Consider the following 25,621-nt stretch of genomic DNA (forward strand, 5'->3'; position numbering starts at 1 on the left):
TGGGAATGAATCAACAGGTATACTGATCAAAGAATGACCTTCAAATTGCTTGAGTCCTTTAACTTCATATGAGGAAGTTCTTGCATCCTGAGCAGAGAGTAGGCGGTGTTGGTAGATGCCAAAGAATTTGAGGACTGCTGTTAGCTCAGGATTTGTGCAAACATTCTCCAACTCTTTATTTTAAATCTATTCTTTCATATAGTAATTGGCAAAAAATGGAATACTGAACAAATTTACCATGGCACTTCCACAGAAAGCTTTATGTGAAGGTTGCTCCTCTTCTTTTTATCTGATACCCCATGGCAGTACATCACAGTGCATCCCATCACTCACTCTGCTTCTCCCTAACACCAAATTGGATATATCCACTCTCGGCATCCTGGTTGACCCTCAACAAAGCTGCAAGTCCCATATCCTATCCACCAACAAGAACACCCATTTCCACTTCTGTAACATTGCTAATCTCCCCCATTACCTCACCCCAAAAACAGCTGAAACCTTCATCAATGGCTTTTTCATGTGTCAGATATAATTCTGGCCTCTTTTGTATTCCTTCCTCCCTCTGTTCTATTTTCATTGTCAGAGCCCTCAGTATCTTGGCCCTACACTTTGGAACTCTCTCTCTATACCCTTCGCTGTGGTACCATTCTCCCTACATTCAAAAGCCATCGCAAAATCTACCTCTTCAACTAGACCTTCAGTGATCTCTGCAATATCTTTTACTGCTCAGTAATTGTTTCTCCTCAGTGAAGTGCCTTACATTAATGGTGCTGAACAAATAAAATTTGTTGCAGTCTGGGCCTTGCAATTTCATCTTGGTTTCTCAATAAATGAACTTCAAAAGTGGTGAAAGATGTTCTTTATAAGACACTAGGGTTCTTTCAAATTCAATTTTAAATAGCTGTTTTCTTGCATTTATTTTTATGACATTGTTCATTGGTGGGTTATTTTATGACTGAGTCATTAAAAATTAATATAAATCCCAGCAGCAAAGCACAATTTTTTTAATTCAGGTGTAGGCCATCAGGATATTACACAGCATAGGAATGAGAATAATTAATCATGATGTATAATCCACAAGTTATTTGTGTACCTAAGTTCTGGTTCTGTTTTGTAGTTATCAGATACATTTCTCCTCTCCTCTCCTCTTCTGAAGGCACTGACTCTTGCTGGTGTATGGTTTCCTGGACATGGTGGCTCCTCAATACCTAACCCATGTGGCTGTGTTTCACATGGGAGAGTGAATGTCAGCATGCTATTCAACCTGGGAGAGGTGGAAGCATCATAACTGAGCCTGATTCTGTGCTCAACAGAATGTCCACAGTCATGCAGCAAGAGCAGGAACTCTGGCTAAGTTTTGTGCTCCCTGGCCCAGGGGCACTCACTATAAAGTAGTGCACCTATTACTAACAACAGTGGACACCAGATAAGTAAGTACATACCAATGAACAAACTTGGGACTATCCTGGTCTGTATGACTTTGTACTATACTGAGCAGCGCTTTCAAAACACTAGAGAATAAAGAGTCAGTTTTATAGGTTGTTGCATTTATTCAGGTTTTAATTATAAGTGTCACCAACATGATGCTTCAGGACAAAAAGCAGAATACTATCGATACCGATTGTGCCCACTTGGCTCAAATATAGATCCTGAACTATGCTAGAAAATGGTTTCAAACAGTTCTTACCATTTGGTCAGTGGGGTACTGTTTTGATTTGCCCAAAGTAAATTCCCAGTCATCAAAAACTGGCATTTGAACTTGAACTTTTATGTAAGGAAACAAGTTTCTACAGAAGAGGAACTAGTCAGTCAGGTAGGGAAGAGGTCTAGACCATGAAGAACCAGCTCAGGGCTAATGACGCAGAGTAAGAAAGAAAGATAGAAAATGGCTGGCTAAGTATATTTTAGTCTGGCACATTGCATGTTTCCCAGCTCACCAAATTTGAAAAGTTATTTGCTCCAGATGACTTGGCCCTTTGTGTTCTTGTTTTGTTTTCTGATTGACAAGGGTTGCAAGTGCCCACGATATTAATTACACCAAGAATATGGCAGTGTAGTTGTTATCTCATATTCCATCATTGTTTAGTAATCATGATATGACATTTTTACCCATATATAATGAATATTTAATCATGATTAGATATGATGCAAAAGTAGTGATTGACCCATTTTTGTGCAGCACAGAGATAACCAAATTCTAAACAATTTCCATGGGTTCATTAACTACAGAAATTATAATTTCCATGGGTTTACAAACTACAGAAATTATAATTGCACACAATAGAGAGGAACATCTAGATGTGCTTTTACTTTTAATACCACATGCACAACAAGAAAAAGTCAATGTTTTCCAATGATCACTGTTCATGTTTCTTTCTTCATGTTGTCTTCAGATTTCTCTTTGTTTGTACGGATATGATAAAAAGCATGAGTTTAACAAGATACAGAAAAGTGTTTTTTTATTGTCCTCATATTTTGTTTTCACTATTTTAATCAGAACAGCTGTTAATTTTGTGACGTAGTAATGAAATGTAACTTTGTGACATATCAATGTAATGAATGTTTTTTGTTAATATTAATTATATAATTTTATCTGTTGTATTGATTAAATATAAGGATGTGCTTAAACAGATTGACAGTTTATCAAATCAGCAAACTAGTTTCCAGTATGTGAAAAAATGTGCAGCAAAGTGATTTTCAGAACAATCATAAAGCAGTTTTCTCACAGTGTTGTCTAACTTAAGTGTAATGTGAGGAATATTATTTGGCATTGACTTCTGTTGGGATAAAGTGATTTTATTGATCTGTAATCCTGGTAAAAGAAACATATATTAGAAAGCATTGCAATACCATGTGACACAGTAAAACATGTTAAATGCCAAATAATTATTTGTATATACAAAAGAACTTTCACCTTGCCCCTTCTAAGCTTCGTTATAAAATAAGCTCCTCTTCCCTCGATAAATTACTGAATAAATAAAGAAATTGGTTGTTAGTATTTCAAACCACAAAATATATACATTTGACACAAATTATTGAATAAAATGTATGTTAGCTAATTTACATGTAGAAACTAGATTCAGTTATTAGCGAAATGTAGAGAATGTAGTTCTTACCCATTGCACCTGAATTCATAGAGCAGGAGACTAGTGGAAAAAATAATAAGTTTTAAAATCAAGGTTTTGTTTGCCTCAACCTTCCTAATAGTGACATTGTCCAGGATTTCTGAGAATTCTGAACAGGTGATACAGTGAACATGATTTCAACTGACTTTGATTTCAAATCATAATATCACATTACCTGAATACATTTTCATGGGACAAAACGTGACTATTGATCCATCTATGGAAACGGGAGAGACGATGACGGTGTAAATGTCCCCGCAGTAAATCTCACTTATGTCACAATAAGTGCCCCCGGACATTGGGGAACAGGTGAAGTTTGCATTGTCGCTGGTAACATTTACAACGTAGTTCACAGAACCAGCAGTGGCATGCCAGTAAACTCTTAGTGCATTGCTCCCTAACCTGTAAAGTTTAACAGCAGATGGACAGCAACCACCTAAAATAAAATATAAATGAAAGTACATTAAGCACATTGACCTTATAAACACTAACTATAGCTAACAGTTCATTACAATTGACATTAAGTTAACTGCTTTTATGAACATATTAAAGCAAAATATCCAAGAATCTATGTAAAAATAACTGCAAATGGAGCATCTTTATGTTCAATCTCAATGAAGCCAGCTGATCACATACAAAGAGTCACTGGCTGATAATGATATGTATTTATATTGGGAATGATGTTTGATAATAACAGAATATTGTAACTTATATAAATGGAATCTCTCTGTTCTTTACTTACTGGATGAATACCCTTGGTAGTTGCACACTGACATTAGTCCGGTTTCACTAATGGCACTTAAAGATATTGTATAATTGGTGCTGCAAGTTATACATCCAAGAAGGCAATGGGTTTCTCCGGTGTGGCATTTAGCCTGTCCTTTAGATGATTCCAAGACTGTAGTATATGATTGCGCTCCAATTGCTGCTGTCCAGCTAATGTTGGTCATTGACTGTGTGATCTGTGTGACTGTGAAGCTTTTGGGGCAACAGGGTGCTAGGGAGGAAAATAGAGAGTTTACTGTTAAACATGCAATTTTCCATTTCTGAATCTTTATCCCTATAATATTCACATCCAAGAAATTCCTTTCCAGTGATTCGTAAAAAATATGAAGTTATAAAGATTTTGAGGTTATAAGAAAAAAGGCATGATTAAAATTAAAAATTATTAGACTGACAATACTGTTTTTGTCTTTACATATTTTGACCCATCTTAGCTTATTTTAAATAATCATAAAAATGATAATGAAAGAAGAGGATTATAAAGACCCTTTTTAGTGACAAAATCACAGTAGTAACAAAACGTCTAAAAATTAAGCATAAACCCATGAAAATATTTTTGGGGAAATGCAATTGTTCATTGTGCTGTTCAGATTAAAGCATGTGAACACAATCAAAATTTGAGAAATTCGCAAATATCCCATGGTTCCCATTTTATCTGGCCCCCTTGGAATATACATTTTTTTTGCCAATTTGAAAGCATTTGTTCCCTCCCACAGGTTCCAATTTTCTCCTTTCTCCATCGCTTCCCTCTTGCTAAGATATTGTACCACCGGCACTAATGTCAGTCACCCTCTAATATTTCACTCAAGTAGCCATTATTCACGTGAGCTTTAATAGGTTTGTTATCTTGGGATCTTTTATGACTAACTAGAGGGTGACAGGGCCTCAGGTTACCTCCACTTGAGAAGGTTTAACATTTGATCCAAAAGGGAACAGCTCCAACAGTACAGAATTCACTCAATACTACAATGGAAGCGTCAGATGAGATTTTATGCACAAATCCCAGACAGGGGCTTGAAACTACAACCTTCTTACTCAGAGAGAATAGTACTACCACAGAACTTAGGCTGACACCTAGTAACAACTTCAGCTAATTTTTCCCTGTCCTAACACAGGAGTGCTGAGGCTAACTATAGCACTCCTGAGATCAATTAACTCAGTACAGACCAGGATTATGGGCTGAAAATACTGGCACCTGGCGGCATTCAATTTCAAGATGCCGATCCCGGTGCCAGCAATAATCACCAGGATTGGGGGGCAGGGGAACGATGGGACAAGAATCCCACTCTTACTGAAGCCAATTAAAAGTGTTGAAAAGCTCATTAGGAGCTTGTCAAGGCTGGAAATGTAATTTTTTGAAAGGAGCGGACAGGTTACTCGTGCCTTCAGAACTGGCCAGCTGAAGAGAGGCAGGTAAAGCGAGGGATGCCAACGATGGCTGCCCCAGGGCAATACCCCATAAGAGGGCCAGCGGGGCAAAGAGGAACTGGACACTTGGTAAGGGAATGCTCTTGGTGCTGCATAGGTGGCAGGGAGAGTGGACACTCAGTGCCCATGCTTTGAAGAAGGTCAGCAGCCCCCTAGTATCATGGGGGCAGAAGAGCAGGGGGCAAGGCTGCCAAGGACAATTACGCAGCCACCTGCCCAGAAGGAAGGTTCCAGCTGGCAATGGGGGCATCTGTCAGATTTTGGGCTCAGTGGCAATGAGGGGGCAACACCCTCCGATGAAGGGCCAAAACCGGGCATCAGGAGGGCATGGGAGAGGAAGAAGGGCAGGAAGGCAAAGGAGGCCAAACCCTCAACATAGGATCTAATGCCAAAGACAGAGCTACCTGAAGATAAGCAAGGACCAGTGCCACAGGAGACTGCGAGATCAGTGCCCTCAACGTTGAAGATCTCATGCCTCGCAGCACTGGTTGTCATGCCCTGCCAGTGGCCGTCAAAGTCACTGTGGCTTCTGGCTCCTTTCAAGAATCAACTGCAAACCTTAGTGGCATCGCAAAAACCACTGCATCGCACTGGTCTCTGATGCCCTCTTTGCCAGAGCTGGGCAGCACATTCATTTAACTGTAGACACAGCCTTGCAGGCACAAAGGGTATTGGGTTTCAACTCCATCACTGGATTCCCTTAGGTGCAGGGCATCATTGATTGCACCCACGTGGCCATCAAGGCACCCAGTGACCAGCCAGTGAGATCCATCAAAGGGAAGGGCTTCCACTCCCTCAATGTCCAACCATCTGCGACCACAAGAGCTTCCTCCATGTGTGCGTTTGCTTTCCTGGCAGCTGCCATGACTCCTCCATCGCCTGCCAGTCCAGGCTGCCTCAGATCTTCACTCCAATCCCCAAAGTGTGTGGATGGATTGAAGAGATGGCTACTGACCCCTCTACGGGAGCCCCAGACAGAGGCACAAAGACGAAACAAACAATGCCATTTACTCGGCAAGACAATCATTGAGCAGGCCATAGGGTTTCTGAAGATGTGATTCAGGTGCCTGGACCGGTCGGGTGGTGCCCTCCAAAACTCTCCTGCAAGCATCTCAGTCATTGTGGTGGTCTGCTGCACTCTCATAACATGACCCTCCAGAAAGGTGTGGACTTTGAGAATGGTGAGGCCCTGGAAGGAGACAGCTCATTCAGGGAGCAGCAGGAGCAGGAGGTAAGAGAGGAGGAATTGGAGGCAGAGGGAGATGATGCTGAACAGCCAGGTGCTCATGCTGTACGACGAGGTGCCTTCCTCCTGCCACTGTCCCAGAAGAGGACTCCCCCACCCCCCCCCCGCCTCCCTCACGGCCTCCAGCATTAAATCAAGGTCGGCATCAATGAAGCAAGGGGCCTCCCTGTCTGGGGTGCCAGGCCCTATGACAGCTCACTTTCCTCAAATGCAGTGGAAGGCTTTGGCACAAACTGCAGATCTCTCCCTCAGGACAACCAGCAGCCTCAGTGATGGCTGCTGTGGGGTGTCCCACACTTCATCTGACCTGCCTCCATTCCCACCCCCACTGGTTCTAAGTGGACAGGAAACCCATCTCCATACCAGTTAAGGGCTACCCCCATGTGAAAACTTGAACTGTTAGAAGCAGGTTTCTGACCCAAAAACAGACCCAGCTCCTGTTTCCTGCCTCTGTGATGGAAATTCAGCTCTTTGAACCTAAGAATCTCCTGGTTTGTGTTCATTAACTGTAAATTAACAAAGTCAGAGCATATGGAATACTCAGCAATTATTTTGCACAACGTCTGAGACCATTTCAATGGGAGATATTTTGTTTGAAATAAATCTTCTGAACAAATAGATATGTCTTTACCAGTTTCTAATGGGACACTGTAGCTGGGTAAACTCTTCCCCTCTGGAGTTGTGGCTACTGCACTGACAGAGAAGATAGCTCCACAGGGGAGGTTGGTGATTTCACAAGAATACCCCGAGCTATTGCAGGATCTGACACCAGCCTTTCCGAAAGCAAACACCTTGTACATGGCATCACAGTTATTTGGTTGCCATGACACATTAACAGTCGATGGATTCACTTTTGTAATATTCAGAATGCTGGGAATACATGGTCCTGTGAAAAACAAAAAAACTAACAATTTCAAACTCAGTTATTCAGGTAAATTTCACATTCTATAATGTTTTGCTTCAATGATTACTAATTAAACTAATAATGTAATAAATTGATAGTTTTTAATATCAGTATATATCCGAAGGCAAAAACCAGAATCACAACTATTCTAATTCATCACTTGATTTTATATTAACCATAATATACAGCATTGTGTGAAATAACGCCGTAGGAATTATATTCTACTTATTACAGCATTTGTTCTTACAACTAATTTGTTTATTGGAGCCCAGCTAAATGTTTGCCAGGATGATATCCACGCAACCCATTTGTAGTTTTACCTGTTATGATTGACTTTTTCTGACATGAGTAGTTGAACCCTCTGATATCACTGTAAGAGTATATAGTAACATTGTAGACCGTGTTGCATTTCAGTCCAGACAATGTACAGATTGTGGAAGTGTCATTACAGAACACCACTGAGCTCACATCTTGGGCTTTGGTTTCATACATTTCAGCTCCACGAGCTGGATTCCATTCCACCTCAATCGTATCACTTGAGACAAACAAGGCTTTAACATGTGTTGGACAACATGGTGCTAGGACATAAAGAATAAACATCTTAACACAGCAACCTTTCCAAAAGTAATGTCATATTTACAGGTACAGTGTGTCAATTGGTAGAGTGTGCCTGCAGTATTATTGCACAGTACTTACAGCACAGAAACAAGCCATTTGGACCAATACATCTATGCCCGTCTTTATGCTCCACACAAGCCTCCTCCCAGCTTACTTCATCTCACCCCATCAAGATACCTTCTATTCCTTACTCCCTTTTGTACTTGCCTAGCTTCTGCTTGACAATGTCTTATATTGATAATAAAATATTTGATAAGGGTATTTAATGCAGATCAAAGCTACTATCAAAGCAGGAGTAGGCCATTCAGCCCATCGAGCCTGCCCCGCCATTCAATAATATCATGGCTGATCATCCACTTCAAAGCCTTTTTCCTACACTATCCTCATATCCCCTTATGCCATTTGTATTTAGAAATCTGTCAATCTCTACTTTAAACATACTCAATTAGCTCCCACAGCCCTCTGGGGTAGAGAATTCCAAAGATTTACAACCCTCTGAGTAAAGAAATTCCTCCTCATCTTGGTCCTAAGTGGCTTCCCCCTTATTCTGAAATTGTGTCCCCTGGTTCTGGACTCCCCAACCAGGGGAAACATCTTAGCTGCATCTTCCCTGTCTATCCTTTTAAGTATTTTGTAGGTTTCAATGAGATCACCTCTCATTCTTCGAAACTCTAGAGAATACAGGCCCAGTTTCCCCAATCTTTCTTCATAGGACAGTCCTGCCGTCCCGGGAACAAGTCTGGTGAACCTTCATCGCACTCCCTCTATGGCAATAATATCCTTCCTAAAGTGAGGGGACAAACTGCACACAGTACTCCAAGTGCGGTCTGACCAAGGTTCTATACAATTGAAGCAAGACTTCACTACTCCTGCACTCAAATCCTCTTGCGATAAAGGCTAACATATCATTAGCCTTTCACATTTCTTGCTGCACCTGCATGTTACCTTTCAATGACTTATTGACAAGGACACCCAGGTCCATTTGTACATCTACATTTTCTAATCTCTTACCATTTAAGAAATACTCTGTACAACTATTCCTCCTACCAAAATGAATAACCTCATGTGTTTCCACATTATATTCCACTTGCCACATTCTTGCCCGCTCACTAAGTCTGTCCAAATCCCAATGAAACTGGTTTGTATCTTCCTCACAACATACATTCCCACCTAGTTTTGTGTCATCCGCGAATTTGGAAATACTACATCTGGTCCCCACATCCAAATCATTGATATATATTGTGAACAGTTGGGGCCCAAGCACTGATCCCTGTGGTACCCCACTAGTCACAGCATGCCAACGCAAGAATGACCCGTTTATTCCTACTCTCTGCTTTCTGCCTGTTAACCAATCCTTAATCCAAGCCAGTATATTACCTCCTATCCCATGTTCGTTAATTATGCTAACCAACCTCCTGTGGGGGACTTTATCAAAAGCCTTCTGAAAATCCAAGTATACCACGTCCACTGACTCCCCTTTATCAATCCTGTTAGTAACATCCTCAAAAAACTCCAACAAGATCGTCAAACATGATTTCCCATTCATAAATCAACATTGACTATGCCCAATCAGATCATTATTATCCAAGTGTCCATTTATCATATCCTTTAGAATAGATTCTAGCATGTTCCCAATGACTAATGTAAGGCTAACAGGTCTGTAGTCCCCTGTTTTCTCTCCCCCTCCTTTCTTAAATAGTGGGGTGACATTTGTAACCTTCCAATCTGCAGGAACCACTCCAGAATCTATAGAATTTTGGAAGATGATCACCAACGCATCGACTATCTCCATAGCTACCTCTTTCAACACTCTGGAATGTAGAATATCAGGTCCTGGGGACTTATCAACCTTCGGCTCCATTAATTTCTCCACTACAATCTTCTTACTAATACTAATTTCCTTCAATTCCTCATTCCCCCTAATCTCTTGGATCTCTAATTCTGGGAGATTTCTTGTATCTTCTTCAGTGAAGACAGACACAAAGTAATCATTTAGCTTCTCTGCCACTTCTTTATTCCCCATTATAAATTTTCCTGACTCTGCCTGTAATGGACCGACATTTGTCTTCGCCAAACATTTCCTTTTTACGTACCTATAGAAGCTTTTACAGTCCGTTTTGATATTTTTTGCTAGCTTACATTCACATTCTATTCTCCCTATCTTTATCAGTTTCTTCGTCCTCCTTTGCTGTATTCTAAAATCCTCCCAATCCTCAGGTTTACTACTATTTCTGGTAACTTTATAGGCCTTTTCTTTTAATCTTATACAATCCTTAACTTCCTTTGTTATCCACAGTTGACTGCCTTTACTTTTGGGGTTTTTGTGCCTTGAAGGAATGTATTGTTGCTGTAAACGACGTAATATTTCTATAAAGACTATCCATTGCCTATGTACTGTCATACCTTTTAATGTATTTTCCCAATTCACTGCAGACAATTTGCCCCTCATACCTTCATAATTTCCTTTGTTCAAATTTAACACCCTGGCTTCAGATTGAACTACTTCACTTCCAAACATATTGTAAAATTTTCTCATATTATGGTCACTCATCCTTAAATGTTCTTTTACAACAAAATTATTAATTAGCCGTTTCTCATTACATAATACTAGATCTAAAATAGCCTGTTCTCTAGTCGCTTCCTCAACATAGTGCTCTAGAAAACCATCCCTAACTCATTCCAGAAACTTGTCCTCCACAATATTAGCGCTCATTAGGTTTACCCAGTCTTTTTGCAGATTGAAGTCACCCATGATTACTGTATTACCCATGCTACATGCTTCTCTAATCTCCTGACTAATAACATGCAGTAATAATAGCAAGAGCATCTATAGATATTGAAGGAGTAGATATTAAACTGCAGGCATAGAATGGACAGACAGCAGGAGGAACATTCACCCTTCTTCCTGGCAGGAGGCATGCTATATTTTGAAGAATGAGCCTTATTACCATGTCACCGTCAAGCTGCAGACCCTGAACAGATGTTTTGTTTCAGCAAACCAGGTCCAGTCCAGCACAGCACAATATCACAGTAGCTAACCCAGCTGGCAGGCAGGTAGGTCGGGGACAGTGCAGGATGGCAGTTGCCCACAGTATTCTTATGGAGCTTGAAGGAGCACTCCTGCTCCTCCTCCCAGAAGTAAATCCTTTCTTACAATTTTTGGGGCCGCTTCAAAATCACTCCACACAGTTATCCCTCTAAATTGCATTGGGGTCCTATGTACTTCACAGGACTCCAAACTCCAGGTGGACACCCGAGTCACCAGGTGGAAGGCCCCAGTAAATGGGGCCGCAGAGTGGTAATAGTGCAGTAAGTTGTGCACAGTGATTTCAACTACGCTACTGCCCTGTTCCCACTAGGTAAGTCATGTTAAAATCGGCCCTTGGGTTTCAATGAAACCATTAAATACAGTACAGTATGGAAATGCCTTTTTTCATTGGCAGGATCTCATTGCTATTTCGCATCTGCATGGTAATTTTTGAGACCCTTTCTTCTGACTCAACTTAAATGTTACATCTTGCCCCATTAAAAGCAACAAAAAAGTCTGCAAAAATATGTGAAGCAATGAGATAATGATTAATTGTGTTTTGATATGCTGCTAATATTAAATTACTAGCTATGGTTGTCAAATTGTTTTACTTGTTCAGTTGCAGAATATATTGGAATGACAGGATTTAGCAAATTTGATGAAATTAAAATTAACTAGTACTTGCCTGTTGTATAATTTAAAACGTTGCCTGGAGGACTCTGCCCAGCCTTGTTGTATGAAAAAACGCTGATAAAGTAAATGAATCCACATTCTGACCGGAAATAACAGCTTGTTTGTGAAGTGTTGCACATAACCTCTAGGCCATCATCTCTTTTCACAAAAGTAGTGTAGTAATCAGTCAGGGGGGATGGGGACCAGGACACTGTCAGATTACCAGAGTAGATCTCCTGAATTGTAATATAATTTGGACTGCAAGGTACTGCAAAAAAAAACAAAATTAATAAATCATTTAAAAAATACACAGGGCTGAATTTTATTTGGGTGCTGCGCTCCATGGCAGTGCCTTTTGAACTTGGCGGGGTGCCCGCATTCAACGGCTGCCAAGGAGCCCCCATGATATTTCGCGCGGGGGCTCATTTAAATAGTGGGGACAGAGCGCCCGCCCTTGATGATGTAAGGGGGCGGCCTCCATCTCGCCGGCAACGGCATCCGGTGCCACCGCGCAGGCGCCACCACGCAGGTGACGCCGCCATTTGTAAATGGCTATAAGTCCTTACAATTAATTTTAAAAGGATTAACATTATTTATTTGTATTAAATATAAAATTGGAGGCCCTTCCCCAACCCTCCCCAATGGTCATTTCATTTCCCAAAAAGACTATCAATTGATTTTTCAAATACCCGAACTTTCCCTCCAACCTTCAATCTTTTGCCCTTCAACTCCTTCCCACCATCCCCACGTCTGATAAAAATTGATTTCCCCGCTCCACCACCCCTCCCGCCCTGAAAATTGTATTACTCCCCCCTCCCCATCAGGTTCTCGCCTCAGAACTCCGTGCGGAGTTCTGAAGGTGCGTGAAGGCCGAACGGAGGCCGTAAAATCAACGTGGGATGGCAGATAAGTTATTTTGACTATATTTAATGGCAATCTGCATTTGGAGATGAAGTGCCCGCCGCTAGGCGGCGGGGGGTGGAGGGGTGGTGCTGCACTGAGGTCCCTTTGTCGCCGGTAATATGCAGCGGGCCAATCTCGACGTCATAGGTCGAGACAAGCCTCGCCCTACAGAATTATTTTTCAATAGGCAAGGAATGCAAACTGTTTTCACATGTCAAAGACTTGTATTTCCCATATATAATACATTTTGTCCAAATATCAAAGGAGGAAATTTTTACTTTATCCACTGGGCAAGAACAGCATGGGCGAGCAATTAAATGGGATGGTTCCAACACCGATGCTGCTGATTTCTGATTTTGAGTGCAGCTGGTTTTGGTGGCCAATGAGTTGATCTCCAGACACAAACAGGAGCCTCATGCATAAATGCTAATCAGGATCCTAAGTCATCAATAGGACCCTGATAGTATTTTAACTGGGCAGAATTGCTTAATGCACTTTCCTGGGACAGCACTCCTAATAATGCTAGGACACCAACCTCAACTATCATTTTCACCTGGCTTTCCAACAGAGACTACACTTGTCACATCTCAGTGAGCTTATCCATGGAAAGAAGGGAAAACTGGTCACCCATTTTCTTTATATACTCGGGGAATGAATTTCATGTCTTCACTAATTTTAGTTTTTTTGTTAAAAAAAAGGTAAACATAGGTAACAGGCAGCATTCCTACTTTTTATTTTGTTTACTTTTTTGCTGGATTTGGCAGGGATGGCCATTTACACCCCCAGTGTAGGATGCTTGCTTATGAGTGAACCAAAGAGTACAACTGATATCAACTATGGTAATTTGGGGGAGGAGAAAAATTCAACAACCTCTCTTTACACTGAAATATTCTGGTCATCATTGTGTTTGATTTTGTATATGAGATGGCATAGCAGTAAAGTAAACTAGGTTGAAGGTGAACGAGGACAAACAACCCTAATTCTGAAAGTGCAAAATGATTGAGAGTCCCCAGTGGCAAGCCCAAGTTTTTGAGAATCCTAGTATATGCTCCAAGGCTCCTGAATCATTCTAATGTGACAAATCTGCATCCAAGGATAAAGGGCTGGGTTTTGTAGGCGTGGAACAAGGCGGCCATCCCCCACAGGACCCACGCCACTGTGATTACACAGCGGGGTAGATATTTTGCATATTCAAGGCGGCCCCCGCCCCCCAATCACATGGTGGGGGCGGCCTCGGAAAAGCCGCTCATGGCATCACCTGTTGAAGCAGCAGGAATGGTGCCATTTTTAAAAAGGGTGCCAGCCTTGCAAACAGTTCACCATAATGCAGAGTTCAACCCTACCCCCGCCATAACCATCAGAATGCAGAGTTCTCCCCCTCCCCCCTGCCCATCAGAGCGTAGAGTTCACCTCTTCCCCCCGCCCATCAGAGTATAGAGTTGACTCCTTCCCCACCTCAGTGGCGGCAGCTTTCCCTGGAGGGGAAAGTGAAGGTGCATGAGTGCCACTTGTCACGCTGAGGACTGGAAACTGAAGGTAAGATCACTGTGGTTTATCTTTTAATTGATGCAAATATGTTATTTAAATATGTTAATTTGGGTGCTATCACAGAACGGCAGAGGGGCCGTCATGGAGCGTCCCCATCGCTGGGAAGATCGGGCCCAACAATCCTGGCTTCGAGTTCCATGGCAGCCACTGCCGCTCCGATTTTCCACCTCCCACCCCCGCCATGGAACTCAACGTCAGGCTGGGAACAAAATCCAGCCCTAAGACTCCACTTTGAAGAGGTAATCTGGCCATCATCTCAATTGCTATCTCTCTGAGAACAGGAAAAGTCATGAAGTGACTTCTTTAAGGTGGAGTTCAGGAGATCAAATTTCATGATAGTTTCAGTGAATCATTCATCCCCAGAGATTTGTCAGTTCAGCTCCCTCCTATTCTTCATTTATGGAAATGTCCAGGGTGGTGATATCCCAGTCTCACTGATGCAGGAGGGCAACTGAGAAGTGGAAAAACAGGGAGCAATGAAAAGAAGAGGTTAAATTCTTTGCTATATTATTTGTTCTGTTAAATGTTTGCTTCCTTATGACTAATTTTGAATTTTAAATGGCATAAATTAGGTTGTTTTATGAATAACCTATACAATAAATGCTTAGAAATTCAAAGTCAAAACATACTGTAACTCAAAACGTGAAAGAAAAAGGTTGAATGCCAATGGAATCAAAGTTGAGTTGTAAATGGTTAGTGGTTTGTTTAGTTTAGTTTAGTTTAGTTTAGAGATACAGCACTAAAACAGGCCCTTCGGCCCACCGAGTCTGTGCCGACCATCAACCACCCATTTATACTAATCCCATATTCCTATCACATCCCCACCTGTCCCTATATATTTCCCTACCACCTACCTATACTAGGGGCAATTTATAATGGCCAATTAACCTATCAACCTGCAAGTCTTTGGCATGTGGGAGGAAACCGGAGCACCCGGAGGAAACCCACGCAGACACAGGGAGAACTTGCAAACTCCGCACAGGCAGTACCCAGAATCGAACCCGGGTCCCTGGAGCTGTGAGGCTGCGGTGCTAACCACTGTGCCACTGTGCCGCCCATTTGCTTTTACTTAACTCTGGTAACTTACCACTTGTAAACTCTGTAGGATTTGCTGCATCCGATGCACCTGCTTCATTAAAGGCGACTACAATGACATCGTACTGTGTACCACATTGGATTGGAGAGATGATACAGGATGTGGATCGTGATGTGCAGTTCTGGGCTACATTCCGAGATTTGTCAATGGGTACAGCAATGTAATTTGTTGAACCTTCTGAAGCATTCCATGTAACAACAACTCCCAAAGATGTGCTCATTGATTCACTGGTAAGAACTGCACGCACAGATTGTGGAGCGAGGGGTCCTAAAATAAAGAAATCATTCAAATTACACTTCATTTTCTGAAAAACTGTTCACAATAATTTCAGTGAAATAGTTTATTGCCTTTTTGGCTTCTCTGTCTACATGTTTGGTATCTGTAAAATCATTCAAATTGTTGAATTGCGTTAAATTAGCACTCATCAAATTCACTCGTGTATCAATGCCTATTAGCATGATCGCTAACAAAAGATGGTAACATAATTTTGTGGCATTTTCCTTGAAAGAATGATTTATTGTACTAAACTGCAAGAATCTATTGAGCTTCCACCTCCAAAAGACAAGCTAAATTTAAAAAATATTCCGTTATTGTAAAATTCCCAGAATTATAATGAACAAAATCTTATGTTGCAGTAATTACAACGTATATTTACACAGTGCCTTTAATGTAAAAAAAAAGCCCCTCGGTGCTACACAGAAGGGTTTAAAAGCAAGATCAGACATTGAATCACATAAGGCAATATTAGGGCAGAGGGCCAAAAGTTTGGTCAAAGAGGTAGGTTTTAAGGAGTGTCTTAAAGGGAAGAAAGATGAGTGGGGAGTTGGAGAGGTTTAGAGAGGGAATTCCAAAGCTTAGGTCCGAGGCAGCTGAAGGCACAGCCACCAATGGTGAAGTAATTAAAATCAGGATGCTCAAGAAGCCAGAATTAGAGGAGCACAGATATCTCAGAGGGTTGTGGGGCTGGAAATAGGGAGGGGCAAGGTCATGGAGGATTTAAAAACAAGGATGAAAATTTTAAAGTTGAGATGTTGCTTGACCAGGAGCCAATGTAGGTCAGTAAGCATAGGGGTGATACATGAAGAGGGTGATGATATTGGCATCGCGCATGTCCTGTGGTACTGCTCCCTCGTCGCAGCACAGGCAAAGCAGTTCGTAGAGTGCTGAGAGTATGGCAGGCTTAGCACTCTTGATTATTTCAGGGTAACATGCTGTTCTCCCTTCGTCAGCTACAGGAGAAATGCCGCGAACAACAGATGCCCTTCTACGTTGCTTTCATTGATCTCACCAAAGCCTTTGACCTCGTCAGCAGACGTGGTCTCTTCAGACTACTAGCAAAGATTGGATGTCCACCAAAGCTACTAAGTATCATCACCACATTCCATGACAATATGAAAGGCACAATTCAGCATAGCGGCGCCTCATCAGACCCCTTTCCTATCCTGAGTGGCGTGAAACAGGGCTGTGTTCTCACACCTACACTGTTTGGGATTTTCTTCTCCCTGCTGCTCTCACACGCGTTCAAGTCTTCAGAAGAAGGAATTTTCCTCCACGCAAGATCAGGTGGCAGGTTGTTCAAACTTGCCCGTCTAAGAGCGAAGACCAAAGTACGGAAAGTCCTCATCAGGGAACTCCTCTTTGCTGACGATGCTGCATTAACATCTCACACTGAAGAGTGTCTGCAGAGTCTCATCGACAGGTTTGCGGCTACCTGCAACGAATTTGGCCTAACCATCAGCCTCAAGAAAACGAACATCATGGGAAAGGACGTCAGAAATGCTCCATCTATCAATATCAGCGACCACGCTCTGGAAGTGGTTCAAGAGTTCACCTACCTAGGCTCAACTATCACCAGTAACCTGTCGCTCGATGCAGAAATCAACAAGCGTATGGGAAAGGCTTCCACTGCTATGTCCAGACTGGCCAAGAGAGTGTGGGAAAATGGCGCACTGACACGGAACACAAAAGTCCGAGTGTATCAAGCCTGTGTCCTCAGTACCTTGCTCTACGGCAGCGAGGCCTGGACAACATATGTCAGCCAAGAGCAACGTCTCAATTCATTCCATCTTCGCTGCCTCCAGAGAATCCTTGGCATCAGGTGGCAGGACCGCATCTCCAACACAGAAGTCCTCAAGGCCATGTGAGCCGCATGGAAGATGGCAGGATCCCCAAGGACACATTGTACAGTGAGCTCGCCACTGGTATCAGACCCACCGGCCGTCCATGTCTCCGCTTTAAAGACGTCTGCAAACACGACATGAAGTCCTGTAACATTGATCACAAGTCGTGGGAGTCAATTGCCAGTGATCGCCAGAGCTGGCGGGCAGCCATAAAGGCGGGGCTAAAGTGTGACGAGTCGAAGAGACTTAGCAGTTGGCAGGAAAAAAGACAGAAGCGCAAGGGGAGAGCCAACTGTGTAACAGCCCTGACAACCAATTTTTTCTGCAGCACCTGTGGAAGAGTCTGTCACTCTAGTATTGGCCTTTATAGCCACTCCAGGCGCTGCTCCACAAACCACTGACCACCTCCAGGCACTTACCCATTGTCTCCCGAGACAAGGAGGCCAAAGAAGAAGAAGATACATGAAGAGGACTTGATGTGAGTAAGGACACAGGCAGTAGAGTTTTAGATGACCTTAAGTTTATAGAGGGTAGAATGTAGGAGGCCACCCAGGACTGCATTGGAATTGCCATATCTAGAGGTAACAAAGACATGAATGAGGGTTTCAGCAACAGATGAGCTGAGGCAGGGGTGGAGGCAGGGGTGAAGTCGGGCGATATTGCGGAGTTGAAAATAGGCTGTCTTAGTGATAGCACGGATATGTGGTTGGAAGCATATCTCAGGGTCAAATCTGACAACAAGTTTGCAAACAGTTTGGTTCAGCCTCAGACTGTTGCCAGGCAGAGGGATGGAGTCAGTAGCTAGGAAACGGAGTTTGGAGTAGGGACTGAAGAGAATGGCTTCAGTCTTCCCAATATTTAATTGGTGGAAATTTCTGCTCATCCAGTACTGGATATTGGTTAAGCAGTCTGATAATTTAGCAACAGTGGACGGGTCAACAGAGGTAGTGGTGAGGTAGAACTGGGTGTCATCAGCGTACATGTGAAAACTAACACTGTGCTTTTGGATGATGCCACCCAGGGGCAGCATGTAGATGAGAAATAAAAGGAGGCCAAGGATAGATCCTTGGTCTCTGGACAATCAATTACTGATCAGAAAATCCTGATAAGTTTTTTTTTAAAGAGAATTGTTTGTCTCTTACTTGTTATTTGTTCTTTTATCCTGTCATCTCCAGGTATACCATTGGCATCCAAAGCATGTGCTATTATAGTGTACCAAGTACCTGTGTCCAGGTCAGTGAATGTTACAGTGGTGGAGGTTATGGTCTTTTTAATCTTATTGCCCACAGCATCTGACCTGATGATAATGAAGCTGTATTTCACTGCTTGGGACACAGGCTCCAAACTGACCATTATCGTTCTGGAATTTGGTGAAGTTGAGTGGATGACAGGGGCAGCTAAAACTGTAAGCACATAACATTAGAATTTGAATTAATAGGCAATACTAATCATTTATCATTATATAACAAAACATTGTATTTGGTGCAACAAGAAATGCTGGATTCCGAAGAAGGGTCACTGACCCGAAACGTTAACTCTGCTTCTCTTTCCACAGATGCTGCCAGACCTGCTGAGTGAATCCAGCATTTCTTGTTTTTGTTTCAGATTTCCAGCATCCGCAGTATTTTGCTTTTATATTATTGTATTTGGTGCAACTGATCCTCACTGATTAAACAGTAACTTTTTTAAAAACCTTCAGTAAAAGAAATTACTTTTTAGGATGCTCTGATGTCTTTCCATTTCCATTACTTTGATCCATGTATCTCACCCTTCTTCCCTAGTATATGTTTACAAATAAATAGTTTTTGAAAAAAAATTGGATGTACTGAACTTATGAGTCACTAAAACAAAGCACATTACTATGAATCTATATTAATCGAAATACCTTTTGGGTTTCAAATTTAAACTTGTTTTGTTCTTGTGTCATTTTTAGAATATAAGCTACGTGAAAAAAAATCAACTTCCATTGTCAAGGGTGGCCTGATTTTAACTCTGTTAAAATGAATGGGGTTTGAATGGATTAAAAGCGGGCCTTTTAAGTGTCAAGTTTTCATGTTGATATAAAGCAGACCTCAGTTTCTAAGGTCAGCTACAACTTACATTGTGTAGAAATGTATGGGAGATGCTTGCATATTTCAGTATGACCAACAATCCTTGAGTCAACACTGGTTTGCAAAACAATAGGTACTCTTTTTGTCATTCCACCCTACTACAGTTTCTATGATTATACCTGTTCTTGCTTCTACGGGTACTGATGATTGACTGTTTCCTCCAGCGTTGGAAGCTTGTACAGAGATGGTATATAATGTATGCGGCTGTAATCCTGTCAGGGTCCCGGATGAATCATTGACAATGGTTTCAATGATTGAATTGTCAGCTTTTGCTTTCAAGACATAGCCAGTGGCTTTGGGAACTGTTGACCAATTCACAGTAATGCTATTGCTAGTCTTTGAATAAGCATTTATGTTCAAAGGGACATCAGGAGCTGTAAAACAAAATCACTGTTAATTCAGAATGTCTTCCAAAGATTTGGTGGCATAAATGATAAATATGATTTTATTTTCAATAACAAGACTAACTGGATAGCTCTTTGAAAGAGTCAACACAAGCACGATGGGCTGACGGGCCTCCTTCTGTGCTGTATATTTCTATGATTCTAGGACACAATTAACAAGCCATAAATATATAGAGGGGAGTATGGGGTAGGTCCTCTAAGTGATACTGGTAATGAAATTGTAACTAATTGTCAAACATTGGCAGAACACCAGGTTTGGCTCCCCTGCTTTTCTTCAACTAGCATCACTTGGATCTTATATATCCACCTGAGAGAGAAGGAATGGTCATCATTTAGCATCTCATCCAAAGGACAGCCCCTCTGATAGTGCAGCACTCCCTCAGTACTGCATTGGTGTCAGCCTGAGTATATGCTGAACTGTCAGGGGTGGGATTTGATCCCATGACTTTCCAACTCATAGAGAAGTGTGTTACCAACTGAACCAGGGATCACATCAAATTTGCAACTCATGTGAAGAAAACATAGTAACCTTTCAACTTCAAGTTTAAAAATTCCAAATGGTCTATCTTAGTGGTGATTTCACCCTTTTTAAAATAAATAAGTTAATATCTCCTCTAAAATTACTGAGAGGGGAACTCAACAGAATCAATAAAGGGTTCAGTCATTAGTATCTCACGGTATAACACCATGGCCTAGAAATTATTATTTGCTATATAATGTGTCAGAATTTTAACATCTTTGAATTACATTCACCTTTCTTCTATGCTAGCAAAGTTACTAATTTGTTTAAAATAATCAGGTTGATACCTCTATTAAATAAGGCTACAGAGGAATGTCACAACAGCACATTAATGTTTTGTATATTAACATCACAACCCTAATTTCTCAATACTGAACTGATATTGATATAAAAATTAAAGGGAGCATTTAAGGTTACCATTGCAACAAAATAAGTGACACTGAAAACATATCAGACCATAATTTGCTGTAGGAGTGAATCTAATGGTGTCTACTGTCAGCTAGACTTGTCCTTGCACATTTAGGTTTTTCAATTTTTTGGGTGACAAGTTGCTGTAAGTGCAAGCTGATAATGGCGCAGTGAGGAAAACAGGGCATCTGGGATGTGAGTAAACAGGTATCTCCTTAAGCAATCAGATTGAAGGATTGTGAAATTAACAGCATGATTACTGAGGAGTGGGTGAATTCAGGTACAGAAAGAGAACTAAAGGCTGAATTTTCATCCCGAGGCAGAGGCGGGTTTGAAGGCCAGCAATTTCTCGCTATTGGATGTCTTGACGGTCTCCCTGTATCTTCCTGCCACCAGCCTATTTTCAGGGAAGTGGTTTCTGGGGGGGGGGGGGGGTGGGGAGGAGGGGGGGGAGGATAGCCAATTCGGCCAATTAAAGTGGTAATTGAAGATACTCTTCACATGCTGTCTGGAAAATGTGGCTGGAACCTGTAAATGAAAAGGTGGCAGCTTCCCGGCAGCAGGCTGGGTGGGCCAGAGGCGCATCCTGCAAAGCAGTGAGGGCCACAGCTGTGGCTGCAGGCCATCCTGTGGAGGTTTTCTCCCTCCGCAATGATGGCCTGGCAGCTGTAGCCATACAATATGGGCAATTTACAAGTCTTCATAGGGCACCTCCATCACGAGGCGCCCTCATAATTACCCACCTACAACAGTGGCAACCACCTCTCCCACTGGGGCTGCCAGCTGCCCAGAGCCTCAGGTGCTCCTATTGGCCCTATTGGAGGGAAAGAAGGATGGGATTAAGAAAGAGAGAAAAAAGAGACAGTAAGGAAAAGTTAAGAAAAGTACATTTGACATTTTTAACATCTCCAACAACAATTAAAACCTGCTGGAATGAGACTCCACACTTCAAATAGTTAATTTTCAGTGCCAGAGGGGTTGATTGGCAGGAATCAATATTTATCATGCCGTTAAAAGAGTACTTGGACTGAAATGGACAAGAGGTCACTTTCTGTGATGAATTTAATTCATATTTACCGTGCAAGTACAGAAACTCCACACCATTCGATGCATTTCCGTGGTGAAATAGACATGTTGTTTTCGCAAGGCTAATGACGGAGCAACACATATCAGACAGCAACCTTTGGATTTCCACGTTTAACTTTACATTTGCCCTCCCTTGAATTGTCTGTCCAATTTGTATATAAATAATGGCGAGTGCCGTTAGCCTCGCTGTTATTTTGACAGGAAATTATTGCACCATTGGATTAGAAGCTGTGAAATGTAGATTTGCAGAACTCACTTGTTAGTTGTTGTGTTTGAGCTTCGGCCAGTACATTACCGCTCCCGTCAAGAACCTCTACTTTGACATTGTACAGAGTTGCAGGTAACAAGGGGGAGATTGTACCGATAATAAATCGATTGTTGAAGATAACAAACGCTGGCTGTCCCATAGCTGCATTGGAGGTTGCAGAAAACTTGTAGGAGTGTGCTCCCACATATCTGCTCCAGCGAACTGAAATACTCCTGGATGTCACGGTGTAAATCGTCATGGTGAAATCTTAAAAGAAAAGGGCATAGATTAATAGTATTTATGTGTAATGTGTTTTGCAAGCTTGTATGTATGTATAGATATTAAACGATGTGTGTCTGTATGTGTGTATATAATTATATATGTACATATATTGGATGTAACACTTTTTATAACCATATACATTCCCGCAAGCTTTTTCTTTCCGTTCTTAAGCTTTTCTCTTTAAAATGTACCACAACCAATGTGACATTTTTCGTTTGCGCTCGGAGCTTTCATGCAACGTAGTTACATATGTAGAAAATCATCCCGTTCAAACACCAATAACTACGTTTATCCTTCGAAGGATGAATTGCTTTACCCGTGCTTGCCAAGGACATCTGAAAAAATAAAGTTTGAATGTAATAAAGACACCGGGTTCATTAAATGTTCATTTTTCACGTTTAATCTAGTAACAAATGCAGCAAATGTGAGGGTAAGATCAACGCAAGGCACATCAATGAATGTCGTTTTCCTTTTTCTAATTATTATATTCCTGCAATTTTCCATCACTCAGACAGATTAGCTACTGTGTAGAACTGTGAGAGCGGGGGGTGGGCACAGACTATGTCCGCAAGTTTTCATCTTGTCACCGGTTTTAGTATAGGGCATAAATATCACATTTCTATTTCATATTTCCTTTTTGAATCTCTCTATTGATTCAGAGCACAAGGTTGGGAGACGTTGACAGCTTTTGAAAGAGCCAGTGTTCTAATGTTCAGCATCTGTCACCTCACTGCCCAACAGCCTTTCTGATAGTCGAGTGCATCAGACATTCAAGTACATTAATGTTAATATTTAAAATGCTTAAATCTCTTTTAAATATATATATATTTAAATATTAACAGCGGAGTTAATTGAACTTGATCACACGGAAGTATTGTCAGAAACTACCAATGGGACAGTTGGCAAAGTAATATATTAATCGAAACCTGAAACGTATCTTTTTGATACGCACTTGCTATAACTCACGTTCGCAATGCAGGCTAGCAGCACATAAGTCAATCCTCCTCTGCCCATTGTTTGATAGATTTCTCCACCATCAGACTGTAACCAGATTTGTGCAAAGGCGGCGTACAGTTTCACTGTGGATAAACAGATTCGAGATGTCACTTTGAACCGAGCTCTCTGACTGCTGAAAATGCCTATAAATCCCGAGCTCAGACACCGCCTCTTTTATTCCATCTTGACCAATGAGAGACTGCAGGAGCGTGTTGGTCCGCAGCTATTTACCTGGTTTCAGTCCTACAACCTTCGCGGGGACTGGGCACATTTGATTTTGTTGGAGCAAACTCCTAAAGCACTGGAGCTAACTGATGTTTGTTTGTTATGATTTAGGCCCACCTTTACTCAAGGCGCGCTCAAGTCAATTGTCATTCTTGACAACAAATCCTACCCGATAAACTATCTGATTCTGCAGTTGTCAGCCTTTGGGGGCTGAGCCCAACAAAAAAATACTTAGTCTTCAGTGCCTCTCTAGTTAAAGGATAGTGGTTGTGTTCAGACTGCAAACACTTCTATTTTGCATGCTCACCTACTTCACTTTTAGTTGCACTCAACTCCTCCCTTTCTGTTTCAGGCCACCCCTTTTATCTCTTCCCTCTCACTATCACCTCTCCTCTACTTTTGTTCCCCCCTTATCCAGATGTGCATTCCTCTTTGCTTCCTTTTCATCTCTAGCTCTTCACCTTGGATCTCCTCCAATCTTATCTCTCTCCTCCCTTACTTTCATTATGTTGTTGCTTTCCCCCTCTCCTTCACTTGTGTTTCTCACCTCCCTCACTTTCATCTCTATCACCATGTTTGTTTCCATTCTTACCTCCCACTTGCCCTTTTCTCCTCATTTTGCTTTGCCAATGGTCACCCCACTCCATCTCACCACTTCAGCATTGGAACTGCCGTCTGAGGCAACTCTTGTTGTCCCTGAACAGCGAGAGGTGGAAGAGAACACCCTCAACCCATGTGCCATTGGGTTTGCAATGAATCAATACCCCGGGCAGTGTACCATTGAACTTTGCCTCATACCTATATATGGTCATATGCATAGTGAGCCCCCTATGGCTAACAGCCAGTACACGTTTAGATTGCTTCCTAACTGCAGTCCAATGGTCCACCTTATTAAAATGGCAACAGCTAAATGACTTTCAGCCTACTGATATTGGTTCATTCACTGTAGGAAAATAGGCTAGTTTAAAATTGTTATGAAATCAACTACACCAAGATATACTCTTTAAAGTCTGGTCTCTATTGTTGGTCTACTATTAATTGTACAAAGATCAACAGCAGCTCCCACAGGAACAGGAGTAGGCAATTCAGCCCCTCAAACATGTTCCTCCATTCAATTAGAACATGGCTGATCTCAACCTCATTTACCTATCTTTGACTCATGTCCCTTGATATCCTTATCTAGCAAAAACATATAGGTCTCAGCCTTGAAGGGTACAGCTGACCAGTCTTTTGGGATTGCCAATACCCTTTGTGACAAAGAAGTGTTTCCTGATTTCACTCCTGAATGGCCAAGCTCTATGTTAAGAGAGATTTTGTCAAAATACAAATGACATCTTATGTGACTGTGACAAAGGTAAATTTTCTCTCCCCATCCTTCTCAAGCTGTCTTCAGCCTTTGACACGGTTGACCATACCATCTTCCTCTAATGTCTCTTGTTATGCTAGGCCCCCACCTGCCAAGAATGAGGCACATCAATTTTGTCATGAACGTTGATATTTAACTGTTGTTGGAGTGAGGTGATGACTTGTTAAAGAGATCAGCCATGGCTGGAAAAAAATATTTATATACTAACAGACATCAAAAGTGATGAAGTGCATTCAAGGGCCTGCTAAGGAGGATACAATCCACAAGGGCCAGGACTGGTTATACCAGCTGGTCACATGACTACCTGACTGTTCCAGGGTTTTCTTTTGAACTAGCCACACAGAACGCAGAAAGCTGTTTGCTCCTGAACTGAGAAGATCCCCCATCTGCTCCGATCTCTTTCTCACAAGCCTCTGAATCCACTGAAGATACTTGAACCCCAAGAGAGAAAAGTCTCCTACAGCGAACAACGTTTAAGAATAACGCACGGCCCCAACGAAAAGCA

General features: G+C 41.8%; 1 protein-coding gene across 3 annotated transcripts; it reads right to left on the minus strand.

Annotated features, from left to right (window-relative positions):
* Positions 1–1,607: 1,607 nt before the first annotated feature.
* Positions 1,608–23,569, minus strand: LOC137372563 (fibronectin type III domain-containing protein 7-like). 3 transcript variants are annotated; one of them, XM_068036488.1, is made up of 14 exons: positions 23,496–23,569; positions 22,634–22,864; positions 22,257–22,514; positions 19,702–19,956; positions 18,614–18,874; positions 15,343–15,618; positions 11,818–12,072; positions 7,807–8,064; positions 7,214–7,468; positions 3,868–4,122; positions 3,301–3,561; positions 3,117–3,146; positions 2,915–2,968; positions 1,608–2,812 (listed from the first exon to the last, which is right to left on the minus strand). In XM_068036488.1, exons 2-13 carry the CDS (start codon positions 22,668–22,670, stop codon positions 2,925–2,927), a joined length of 2,445 nt encoding a protein of 814 aa, XP_067892589.1. In that variant the 5' UTR covers positions 22,671–22,864; positions 23,496–23,569; the 3' UTR covers positions 1,608–2,812; positions 2,915–2,924. The 3 variants fall into 3 exon arrangements, with proteins under 3 accessions (XP_067892589.1, XP_067892588.1, XP_067892590.1); XM_068036487.1 differs by having other exon boundaries at positions 22,846–22,864; positions 23,496–23,563; XM_068036489.1 differs by lacking the exon at positions 7,214–7,468 and having other exon boundaries at positions 22,846–22,864; positions 23,496–23,563.
* Positions 23,570–25,621: the final 2,052 nt, after the last annotated feature.

This window comes from Heterodontus francisci, chromosome 8, assembly GCF_036365525.1.
Source record: "Heterodontus francisci isolate sHetFra1 chromosome 8, sHetFra1.hap1, whole genome shotgun sequence".
NCBI classification, from domain to species: domain Eukaryota; kingdom Metazoa; phylum Chordata; class Chondrichthyes; order Heterodontiformes; family Heterodontidae; genus Heterodontus; species Heterodontus francisci.